Source organism: Monopterus albus, unplaced genomic scaffold (assembly GCF_001952655.1).
Source record: "Monopterus albus unplaced genomic scaffold, M_albus_1.0 scaffold105.1, whole genome shotgun sequence".
Classification (NCBI taxonomy): domain Eukaryota; kingdom Metazoa; phylum Chordata; class Actinopteri; order Synbranchiformes; family Synbranchidae; genus Monopterus; species Monopterus albus.
In genome coordinates, this window is record NW_018127985.1 from 2,560,742 (window position 1) to 2,573,815 (window position 13,074).

A 13,074-nucleotide genomic window follows, 5' to 3' on the forward strand; every position below is an offset into this window, starting at 1 on the left:
CCTTTTCTGTTTGTACAGCTACTCTCAGAAAACATATCTTGTTATAACTGTTGACCTACCATCCCCTTCATCAACCACAGCCTGGATAACCATGGGAAACACTCCTCGGTCAAGGTCAAAGTTCAGCTTTAATGGAAAACATACATATATTTTATTGTTTAATGTTTAAAAAAAACAAACAAAGGCGTATAAATGTCTGTAGTAAGTCAAAAGCTGTGTTGATGCACTGATGTAGACCTCTGGCAAAGTGCTGTGTGTACATGTAAGCAGCGATGTTCAAAGACATGAGGCAACATCAGTGGAGAGAATTCATTTTTGATCCACTAACAAATGAACTGCTGCAGTTACTTACATCTTCGTCTTTCCACTCACTGAAATCTATTTTAAAAGATGGCATGGAGAACTGTTGGCTCACACCTCGTTTGTAATGCACAGTTTCAGAGACCATTGATGGATCCTTTGGGCTGTATCTGTATGCAACATTTCACAAAGGAAAATGGTCAGTGTGCAGGAAGATGGAACAGTATCAGTGCACTCTGGTTTTCTGACAAGAGGAAAAGGTGTAGAACATTTGGTGTAGAAAGTCTAATGTAGCTATCTCCTTCACGTAATCAGTACATTCACTGGTATCCGTAGAGAAAATGACAAGAGAAATGAAAGGCACAGGGCAGCCACCACAATATCTGATATCTCTGATTCCAGAAAAATGAAGGGTCTATCTCAGTGCAACACAATAGCTTCAGTTCTAACTATTACTTTCATCTTCTTCTAAGGCTTATCTGCAGTATCCATGGTGACCGGTGGTTGCTAAGGACCTGCCGTATCTATTCTAGTCTTTGTGCTCTAAGGCTTGAATCTCACTACCCATAAAACAGAGTTTAAATGTCTCAGCCAGTGTTTTACATGGAACTGAAGCTGTGATGTCTGTTAAATTGATCTGTTGATATGGTTAAAATGTTAACTGAACCATTTATACTGACAGATGTGCCCTATGATTAATTCAGACAGAATTCATAAAAGTATTTATATGAGATAAAGCTCCCAGGTAACATTCTGATGATCTCATTTTTAAGTACTTGTTCACTTTGCACTATAAATGTCTAGATTCAGTCCCATTAAAAAGGAATTTAGAGATGATATCCGTACACTGCCATTCCATTGGAGAATTCTTCAAATGCCTGGCAATAGAGGGTGATGGCCACTCGAGCATCAGCATCAAAGGTAAACTCCACACCATACTGAACCTTTGGTTTTCCACCTTCCTCTACTGGCATGTCAGAGTCATCTTTATACCTAGAATCAGGCAGACTGACAAGCATTAGTTCATCATATAAACAATGCTTCCCCTTAACTGTAATTCAAAATTGCCTCGCTATTTTTACCTGACCAAACGCAAAGAGTCCTTTCTAATGTTGACCAAACTCCTCAGTGTTTTCACAGGCTCATGAGGTGCAGGCGTCACATATGGAAACTAGGAAAATAACACCAGCAATCACAAACAATGTAATTTGATTTGAAATTATTAACAGGATTTTATCACAGTAGTCATAGTAGTTTTATAGTGATGCAATTCTCAGACAAGGGAGTTAAAGAAACACGGTCTTTCACCTGCACTGGCCTATTTCCAAGAAAATTCAGGTCCATGTTTTCTCCAAAAAGGTATCCCTCTGGATGGGGTGTGTCAAATTTCTCACCTCCCATGAAGAAGTGGCTTGCAAAATAATTTCCTGACCATGACAGAAAAAATAAATGATAAAGGAGATGTACTGTAATATAGTGGCATTCCTCATTTCCTTTATCAGCATAGTAGTCTTCATATGTGTACACTGATATGCAGGACACACAACGAGCTGAAAACCAGTTGACAATAAAATGGCAGATGGTTTTATGGGCTCCCTGACCTCACATTCACATACCTACACCCACACACTGTTTATAGGGCCTTAAAATATCTTAACAAAGTAAGTTAAAAGAAACCTTAAGACGTATTTATCTTAAGTGCTTAAGAAACTGTACACTAACATGAAAATTTGCTTTAAAGCTTTGTTTTGACAACTGAAAACTATTTGTCATCATGTCTCTGGCTACCAGCTTGATTTGTCCCTCAGTTCTTGTGACATTAATTTAATGGTGATAAAACAGTGTTCATGTTGTACATTATGACCATCATGATGCTGTAAAAACATAATAATAAACCAACCTGATTTAATCTGACAATCCGCAGGCAGTAACGTTATACAGTAAGAGTACAATGAACAACACATTTTCTGAGCAACGTGTGGCACGTTACGCGTATACATGTTTCACATCGTTATCTAACTCGCATAACATTTAAGACATGATAAGAATCACCAGGAAAACAGACAGGATAAACGTTAATTCCTGATTGGTTGGGGAGCGCTCTGTTTCTCGGTATTTGTTCTTGCTTTACAAGATCCATGTCTAACGTTATGTTGGAATCTATATACAGCCAACAGACACTGCCGATCACTCACCAGATTTGGGTGGGAATCGATAGGCCGAGTTGGCCTGGATATCGATATCCTCCACGCCAGCGATTCTGCGACTCAGGATTGATCCCATCTTTCTCTGCTGGATTGTCGATGTTAGCTAGCAACTTGGCAGCTAACGGCGCGACAGCCGCAGAATAGCTTTGCTTTCGGCGTACACTATTGCCAAAACAAGGGTAACGTCAACCAAAAAATAAACGCTTTCGTTAATTTATCATTTTACACGTTCTGTTTATCTGTGGCTCTGCTACGAATGCTAATGCTAACAGGAAACAAATAGCGACGAGCTGCTGTTGTGCCAAAGCTGCGCTAACGTAGCAGGGAGTCTACCTGATTGGCTGTCTCCAAGCGTTCCACAATGTCAGGGTGTTCGCTGATAGTAACGGGACCGCCCGGTGGTGAAGCGGAGCGAAAGGTGTCAGCGTCAGGGCGAATAAAGCAAGTTGTGTAATGTTAACTTTGAGGGACAAAGTACAGTAGATGATTCTACCACACCGCCCCACCTACAGCGCAACAATTAAATACAATTTGTTCAACGATCGTCTCGTGTTTCGACACGAGAAAACCGCTATTGTTATTTATAGCAATCATACTAAAAGAAATATGTTTCACGTTTTGAATTCAAAATGCTGATTGAAACCATTGATTTAGTGTTGCAGTGTCTCAGTGCGACCACTAGATGGCAACGAGGACTCATGAGCGTAACTGTATATTAAATGTATATAGGTCATCATCAATCATAATGTCTATTGGTAAAGTAATAGTCACATCAAACTGCTTTTAATGCAGCGCTATAAATCTTTTACTGTTGTTATTACTATACTAACACCGACAATAAGCAGTAGATATATATGTTAAGTTATATTATTAGGTTATTATACCTTATATTATTAACACTGTTAAACAGCCAGATTGCATTCAACACTATAATTGTAAATACACTTACTTGAATGTCATGTTTTATACGGTATCAGGGCAGGCATAACAAATCTGACTGACAGATAGATGGATAATAAAACAAAGCTATTAGAAAGCTGTGCATAATGCAGGCCTCTTTATTCATACACAGTTTTTCATTCTTTGAAAAGTAATTATTTCAACTGAATAATTTGGAGCCGTACATGCTGTGGCCATTTCTTTTCGTTTTTAATATTGTGTGTGTTTTTATTTTGAAAGCATTTTTCGAAAGTATTAGTATGGTCTCATGTTTGCGTTCTGTGTCATTCTCGTACATTTACCAATTTTATGTAGTGTCGTTCCTAACTGTGGCCACAAGAGGGCAGTGAACGCCCATGATTTTAAATTCGCAGGTCAAGCGGCATCTCAATCTAGAATCTTCTGGCAAAGGGTAGACAAGTCAAATTGTATTTATATAGCCGAATATCACAAATCTAAAATTTGCCTCAAGGGGTTTCGCCACACCGGAAACCTGTTAATAAATCAGTTTTGTATACAGTCCATTATTAAAGTCTACCATGGGTGTTTGCTGCCTTCATAGGTAGAAACTGCAACAGGCTAATATACAGTGTTTATATCCAAATAATAGTTATGTATATCAGTTTGTACCATTAATTACGATGAATAGGAGCATCAATATTGGTAATAAATGTAGTCTTACCTGCTAAATATTCTAGATATTGAGAATATAGTCAACACTTCTGTTACATACTTTCAAAATAAAAAAGTTTTATTTGTACACTTTTTAAAATAACATACATGTAATTCAAAGAACAAAATGTGTTAATTTAAATCAAAGAATGAGAAGTATGGTTTCATCAGATCACACAAAGTATGGTCTAATTATGACATGAAGTAACATATGGTATGATGAAAAGACTGATGTGCTATGGAGACTTTGATGCTCTCGTTTCTCCTCCCTCTTATTTAAAAGATGAACATTTAATATAGACACCATAGAATGATTCTTTGCAGTTGTCCAGGCCACCCACACCACACACGTACACTTTCCTGCTTCCCCTAAAGCTAAAGTCCACATTAACATCATAACAGGAAAGTGTGGTGAAGCACCGCTTTAGCAGCCTGACAAATGAATTGGATGTCAGAAGGATTCCTCCTCAGTTTAATTGAATCTGCCCAGCACTAAAAAAGAAAATCCTAAGTCGAAATAACCTATTAGATCTATCAGGTACTGTTTTGTTGAGTTTGACAGGTAGCACTTTGATGCTCCCCACACCCTCCCTCTTTTATTCTTGCTAGTTGGGTAATGCAGGTTGTAGGGGTGGGCGGTAGCCAATGTTATCCATGGTGTTTCTATCTCCATTTCTGTTATTTGTTAAGAAATTGTGGCCCGCTCGCTCCGTTTTCTGGGGCTCACTCAGCAAATCCCTCGATGCAGAAGAGGTTTTAGTGAGGTACTACAGCTAATGGATGGTGGGGGCTGAAGGCCCAGTCCACATGAAATGATTGCTAAGAACTGGATATTGATATTGTTCAGTGTCCTGACCTCACTTTAGAAGTAACTGTTAAATGTATAATGTAATGGTATCCAAATGATATAAAAGCTCAAAAAGGCAACTGTAATGTATACATTATACAGTATTAGGTTTAAAAAAAAAAGCCATGTGAGTCCTGTTCTCTCCACCTTCCCCCACCCCCTCTTACTCACTTTCCTATTGCATAGGGTGGGCTAAAAAAGCTGCTCCTTTGTACCATGAAGGTACAAATTAATAATAACTTTAGGTTATCAAAATGACAGGTCAAGAACTCAAACTAAAACTGATCCTGAAATAACTCTAATCCCTCCATTAACCCCCCTCTACCCCTTCCCCAGCCCCAAAAGCAGCTTGGTGTCCCAAAGAGAACACAAGAGTGAGGGGTCCTGTTTTGATTAGATGTAGTCTTTTCGTCCAAGTTGGTGTGGCCACCCTCTGCGTTGATGATGGCTGTGTCTGTATCTGCTCCATCGTCTGCTCCTTTGGCTTCATGTGTGAAATAAGTACCTGAGGTGGAGAGGATGAAGAAAGGTGTCACGGACTGGATAATAACCTTCTGCATAGATGATACAAAAGATTAAAATGTGACCCTACGCACACAGTACCTAATTATGCAAATTCTCCAACCTGCGGCCATTTAAACAAACCTAAGCTGTAAAATACTCATTATACATAAATTTCACTCTTTTTCAAGATTCGCAAATGAAAATTGGGGCTTTGAAATGTTCTCGAGTGTGGGGAAGAACATGGCTCACACATTCAGATTAAACTTGTCAAGCTCTGAAAAAAAGGAAGTAGCAAACCACTCCAAACTGTCAGGTTTGCCCAGCTCCACCTTCCTCTCTTCTCTTTCCTCACACTAGCCTAGCCCTTGCACTGATTACACTATTCAACACACCTGCCCTGCTTCCCTGATTACTCACCAGCTGCACCTCATTAGTCTCCTCCATACTTATACACTGTTCACCAGTCACTCCCCTGCTGGCTGTGTCTGCATCTGCTGCATCGTCTGCTCCTTTGGCTTCATGTGTGAAATAAGTACCTGAGGTGGAGAGGATGAAGGACAGTGTCACACACTGGATAATAACCTTCTGCATAGATGATACAAAAGATTAAAATGTGACCCTACGCACACTGTACCTAATTATGCAAATCCTCCAGCCTATGGCCATTTAAACAAACCTAAGCAGTAAAATTCACATTATATATCATTTTCACTCTTTTTCAAGATTGGCATATGAAAATCAGGCCTTTGAAATTTACTCGAGTATGGGGAAGAACATGGCTCACACATTCAGATTAACCTTGTCAAGTTCTGAAAAAAAAGGAAGTAGCAAGACACTTCAAACCTAATTTATAAGATTTATTCACATCCTGTCTCAGTAGAGTTTGATAATGAAGGCAATATTCCAGAACAAATAAGGAAGTGCACTTCCACATGTGAAAACATAAAAACACAGATGCTACTTGAGTAGATAGAAAGATGATCAGTGGTGCTCTAACACATGGCTGGTGACCAGGGACATGGTAAGACTGCTCTAGATGATTTTTTTTTAAAGAATTTTCTGAGTGACCACTCCAGTCTCACATCACTAGATTTCTCCAGATAGGTGTTTCCACCAAAAAACGGTCAAAGAGGTCTCCTTGGATTGTTACTTTTCTTCCATTAATTTTCATAATTGACAACCACTGCACTCCAACCTCCTCTACAACAGCTTACATAAATAATGTTCTTACTCAAAGTAGCCTCCTTTTAATTTTTTTAACTGGCACCTTATTGCTATTCTATAATGAAAAGAAAATGTAAACATCCTACCCTGACCTGTCTACCAAATTAAATAATTTTATACTGACTAAACTGAAATCTGGGACATTACTATAACAAAGTCAAACATAGCCGGAATCATGAGCAATGAGATGATCAGACAAATATGCAGAATAAAGGGCCAAAATTTAAGATAGATTTTCCTAAAATTTTAACATGGCTTTCTCTTTGAAATAGCTTTGACTAACCGGGAGGTCTTTTTAAAACATGTCTGATCATCTCAAAGGTCAAAGTCTTACTGCTTGCTTCTTTCTCCCTCAGACATTTTGTTTCCACAGATCCAGATTTCAACATTAAGTTAATGAGAAAAAGGTAATTATTGCTGATACAAGAAATGGCCAAAACGGCAAAAATAATTGTAATAAAACAGAAGCATCCTTTAAAATCCTGTCCTTGGCGGTGTGGGCAGGTGTGGTGTTAGGCCTTTGGTGTTAATAAAACATGGACGACACAGTCAAGTGGACGCACAGTGTTTTGTTTTACCAAGCTTGTAGGTTCACTTGCCTGTACAAGCAGAATGGACTCCACCTTTTTATTTACTTACAAAATGCCCAAATCTTGGTTGGTAACCTGCTAAGCTGTGAATCATCAGACCTTAATAAATGTTGTATGTTTTTAACCTTACATCTGATTGTGGAGTAGCTGGAAGCAAGTAAGACTCCCTCTACTTCACCACAGACAATACAGAAACAAAAGATCTAGGCCACTAGTCCGACGGCACTGGAGCCAAACCTTATGAGCAGTTCCAAGCAGTTGTTTACAGGCTGCAGCGATACAAGTCAAGCCAGATTTAACTGGCTTTAAGTAATGAACTGCGTACCAGTCACATAAACTACTGGAGATATCAGTATGGTTAATACAGTTTATGAATGATTTATTGATTGTGAGGTTGTAGGGGACAAGAAAGAGCAGACCCATAAACTGTCATGATAATGGCAACCCAACCCAATGGGTTGTGATTCCAGAAAATGATACATAGTCAGGAAATTAGGCCATCTGTGAGGGCTTGCAAAAATAACCTACCTGCCCTTGCTATGCAATCAGATCAGTCCTGAGCATGTAAGGTTGCTTGAAAGATAGCAGCTGGTTTAAAGACACTAATGTATATGTTGATTCTAGAGCTGCCTGATGTTTGTTGTCCGCCTGTGGGTTGTAACGATGGATCTTCACCTCATGAAGAAGTTGGTTTGTCTAACAACATGTGTGCTCTACTACTGCATTTGGGTTAGGTAAGGGCTCTTTCTTTAGCTATGGCATTTTCCAGTGCAGACCTAGCTGTTCTCTGAGCCAGTCTATTGCTCTGTGGGTCAGTGCTTGAGGTGACATGGTTAAAGCACCAAGATTGAGTAAAAGCTTTGAAATCACTTAAACTGTAGCAAGTGAGAGCAACTGTTGAGATCTGGGAACACAGCCACATTGAATATCCCAAGTAAAAAGCACAAGCAGTGATATGACGTGACTAGTTTTAAACATAACAACAGGTTAGCCAAATTACATGTATCCCAAAGCTAAAATGAAAAGCAACACTCACACCTGAGACACAATCTGTTTGAACTCCTCCCCTCTGGACGGCGTTACAGGTCACTGTGTGCCAAGACAACCAGGCACAAGGACAGTTTCTTAACCCACAACAATATGACTGGGCAATAACCCTAAGTGCAATATTGGGGGTGGCAGTCGTCTCCTGACCAGCAAGTTGGTGGTTCGACTCCCGGTCTCCCCGCATGCCTAAATGTCCCTGAGCAAGACACTGAACCCTGAATTGCTCCCGGTGGCTTGACTAGCGCCGGTGCATGGCAGCCTCTCGTCATCGGTGTGTGAATGTTGTGTGTGAATGGGTGAATGGTGTATGATCTTCTGTAAAGCACTTTGGCCAGTGCAACACACTGTGAGAAAGCGCTATATAAAATACATTCCATTTACCAATACTGCTAAATATACATTGTACAGATTATACAGGTCTCCATTTTTATTTTTAAGTACTCCATTTTTATTCTATTTTTATCTCGTCTCCCAGTGAACATTCCTTTGTCTGACTGCATTGGTTATTGTTTGTTTATACTGTTTATTTTGTTATACTACACAGCCTTATGTTGGTATGTTGTTTACTTGCCCCTTGCTGTTGCCTTGCATGGGGATATGTACATGCACATTGAGAGCCGCTGTACCAGAGTCAAATTCCTCGTGTCCAGCACACCTGGCCATTAAAGCTGAATCTGATTCTGAACACTCCTAAAATTTCAGTTTAAGTAAAAACATCTGCCTAAACTGGGCTTTTAGTAAAACATTCCTCCAGCAATGTTGCACTGGGAGGTCTGAGCAATTAACCTGATGATGTGATGATTACAGTCTAGCCTAACTTATTACACCAGTGGCCACACCTATGATAATACAAGTTTTAATTAGGTTTCCTCTTTTAAAAAACTGTTGTTGCTAGATTGGACTACTAGGGGATACACAGAACAAGTTTTTGTGTGTGTGTTTTATCTGAGGGAAAAAAAGGTTTGTAGATTTTGGACATTGTGTGTAAAACCTGACTTTCTGTTCTGTACTACAGTCTCATCTGTGAAGAATGCAAATGTTCTTCAAAAGTTGCAACCCCATTTCTGTTTGTTAGACCTCCATCTAAAGTGCCTCTCCATCTGTGACTTATTACAAAAGAGTGGTGAAACAGCGGTGCCTTCTTGTGGCCAGATTGGGAAGGTCTCTTCTGCAGCAGATCCCTTAACACAGCAAATGCTGTATTTAAAGGGACATACTGCAGTGGCAAAAACATCTAACTGACACTGGCAGTATTAAATATGATAAGAGAGTGACAAATGGAAGGAAAATGATGTAGTCTGGTTTTAATTGTTTCTCCTCTAAATTGTGTGGATAATTTGGCATCAAACTGCAACCGGAGAGGAATGCATTTATAGATGTGACCACATGCTTTATTCACCATTGAATGTTTCTTTTGTTTATTCCTTAGCTGACTGATAGCTCGTACCAGCACCACTCAAAAAGCAGAACCTCTATGAGATAATTATCTAATCTGCAGATGATTGTAATTTGAAGTGAACATTACTAATTGGTGCCAGTAAATGTAAAGAGTTTCATTAGCCTGGATGTAATTAACCATTTTGAATGATTTAAGCTCTTTTTTCATTTACATTTAATCCTGAATACCAACCTAATGGATCTGATTAGTCATGTCCTCTAGACTAAGGTCAGTTAATCAAGGTGGACTTGATTTATGTGCCACACCCCTTCCTTTCTTCTTTCACCTCTCTTCCTTTCTCTCTCTGTTTCTTGCACTATCCCACTAAGGTAGCTGGGGATTCATTTGTCTTGCTGATTAATGATGAGAACCATATTCTCCACAACACTGGTAACTTAAAAGAGATTGGGTACAGAGAGAAGAACACCAAGGTCCATTCATCCCAGTCAAATTTCACAGTAGGTCCAATTCATCCTAAGCTTTATTTGTGCTGTCTGCTATACAAACACAAACAGCACTAGTCATTCACTTTCTCCTCTCAGACCCTCTGTGGGAATTTCATCTGGCAACTTTCCAGTGGATACAATCAGGGATACAACATCAGTGCTGAAGATGCAAAGAGAGATCAAGATTCCACAGGATGTTTCAGAGTCACGAAGCGAGTGACTGTCCCGGCTGCTACAGAGAGGTTTCATTTTAATTCAATGCTCAATTAAGTTTTAAATTCGACATAAAGATCTGTGATGAAAACTTAATCTGATGCGTTTTCATCACAGGGTGACCTGAAGAGTTCACTAGCCTCAGATAAACGAGACCAGGGACACAGAGATGTACATTCCGGGTACACTGGAGCTTTAACAGTTCACCTGTATGCTTTAACCATTACTGTACAGAGCAGTAGTGTTGGACGTGTTCTTTTATATTGAAAAGAAAAGACTAATATAAAGATATTTCACAGAGTGAAATTTATTATGCATTAACGTATCAAAATAAGCATGTGCACATGGATCTCCACTGTTTAGGATAAACAGGAAAGACTGACTCCAACTTGGCGGTATACAATATTTGTATGAAAAGATGTTACTATCTGATTGGTCCAAAACTGTTGGGGAGAAGTTGTGGTTTAAACTTAACTCTCCCAAGATTGGTCCTTCAATCCGTCCATCCTCCAATCATCCTCTCTGCTCCAATGGTCGTGGACAGTGTCCTAAAAAGGGAGGAATACCTATACTGTCTTAATTTCTACATAGACACTTATGTCTTCCTTTGTTTCCAAGGAACTGCTACATTTTAGACATTGCTTTCCTGTTCCAATAAAACTGTTCTGCCTGTGTGTGTGTCTGTATATTGCCCTGCCTTTGAAGTTGTCCTCCTCTTCCTGACTTTTAGATCTAGTCTCTTGTTTATTACCCTTGGTGTCCCAGTGACCCCAAATTCCCTGGCCTCTTCAGCCAGGTGGTGATAATAAATTAACTGTGGACCCTCTTTGCTAAAGCTGTAAATCTAATGAGTTTCAGTGTTTTAGTGAACCAGTCTCCCTTGATGTTAACCAGTGCTCCAGTTGGCTAACACAGTATACTGACCAGTGATTCAGTGAACACATAGGGTGATATGTAACTACATAACGTAAACACAACTGTGATATTAAAATATGTAAACTTATGTATGCTATATAATGAAAACCCTAACTAATTATATTCATTTCTATCTAAAAATGAAAATCACCCTAACAGTAGTCCATATGCTATGATCTGTATCTGGATTAAAAACTCAAACTTGTTTTAGCACTGTTCTTGTTTTTATTATTAGAAGATGGTCATTTTTGTCCAGTTTGACCCTAGTTGTGTTTATCAGAATCAGATGAGAAAACAAGGTTTCAAATATCTTTAAGAAATGAGTTGGTGAAGCACTGAAGATTTTACATCTTACTTCAGTAATTTGTAGGTAAATATTGAGAGTATACTGGCCAAGATAATTCAAGAGCATTTAGTATTTGACTGTCAGACAGATGTGATTGATTTCCCCATTTTTCTTCTCAACTTTTTCCCATTTCATTCTCAGAATCTGACCTTTTTGTTATAGGTGGATTTATGGAGGAGACTCCAGTGATGTGTACAGTGACTGTTGTTAACAATAATGACTGCTGTAAATGTCTTAGTTTGGTTAAACTGAACTGAAAAAGCAGACAGCTTGACAGAAAGTAGCTCCAAATAATGTTGAAATTGTCCAGATGGCCCAGTATTTCTGAAACAACATAATGCTCGTATGTCATCTTTATCATCATCTCAGCTGACTGCATGAGGTCCTGCACTGCAGATATCACCATTGCTGTTGTGGTGACCTTTCTGTGTGGAGTATTCCTGGGCAAATTTCCTTCTAAATGTTACAGCTTTGGTAAATCATAGTCTTAAAAACATAATGTCATTTGTTCCCATTCTCCAAAAATTGAGGAATTGGCGTCAAACCTTGGTGAAACAGAGTGACACATCCATCAACTGGAAGGAGAACTGAACCACCTGAGATCTACATATATGCTCTTGCCCTGCAGCATGACCAGCCTACAGTTATCACATGAGCACCAAGTGCAGCAAATATCAGCCTTAAGCCCCACAGTCCAAAGAAGCAGTCAGGACCACAGCAGTCCTGTCCTTGTAGGAAATGATGACACTGTTTTGCCCGCTCCTTCTTCAGCTTCCACGTCGGAGACAAAGCGTCTCGTCCGTTCCAAGAGCATGTCTGAGTCTCGGCCTCATTCTAATGGTGCCAAGATCCAGCGAAGATACACCGTGTCTTCTAACCGCTTCACTGTCCTGTCTGGATTTACCTGAAGACTCAGAGCTGCTGCTTCAGAATGAGCAGAAATAATGGAAATATGACTAGCCACCTTTTTTACTTGGAAAAAATAAAACACAGAACTAAAATCTGTTAGCTGTCAGATGTGAGGGAGGTTGGGTAAAAAAGTTTGCATTTCAAATGATTATGAACAATTGGATACCTAGGGGTGGGTTAAAAAGCATATTTTTCATGTCTCACTCCAGGCAGCCGTTTTCTAAAGCCTTAAAAACATTTGAAAAGCACTCTGGTGATGACATTGTCATTTTTTTGATTTGTGCAAGTACTCAGCTTAGGCCACCAGGGGGCAGGAGTGCACAAGCTACCAGAAGTCATGGGTTTTCCTGGACTTGCCTGGCATCAGTGTTTTATGAGGTGATAGGGTTGCAGTTAAGCTTTTTTATGTCATTGTGATTTTTGATAGTTCAAAGAGGCCTGAAGGGTCTTTATTTTAATATAGTACATAATACATGT

General features: G+C 39.4%; 1 protein-coding gene across 2 annotated transcripts in view; it reads right to left on the minus strand.

The window, feature by feature from the left end:
• mgrn1b (mahogunin, ring finger 1b) overlaps positions 1 to 2,980 on the minus strand; it is a 6,621-nt gene extending 3,641 nt beyond the window's left edge. The window contains exons 1-6 of one of the 2 annotated variants that reach the window (XM_020610555.1): positions 2,496 to 2,976; positions 1,609 to 1,727; positions 1,383 to 1,471; positions 1,147 to 1,293; positions 353 to 470; positions 60 to 126 (exon numbers count right to left, since the gene is read on the minus strand). In XM_020610555.1, the coding sequence (XP_020466211.1) occupies positions 60 to 126; positions 353 to 470; positions 1,147 to 1,293; positions 1,383 to 1,471; positions 1,609 to 1,727; positions 2,496 to 2,583 (628 nt within the window). In that variant the 5' untranslated portion in view covers positions 2,584 to 2,976. Of the gene's footprint in view, positions 1 to 59; positions 127 to 352; positions 471 to 1,146; positions 1,294 to 1,382; positions 1,472 to 1,608; positions 1,728 to 2,495 lie in introns of both variants that reach the window. The other variant, XM_020610556.1, reaches the window with a different exon arrangement.
• Positions 2,981 to 13,074: the final 10,094 nt, after the last annotated feature.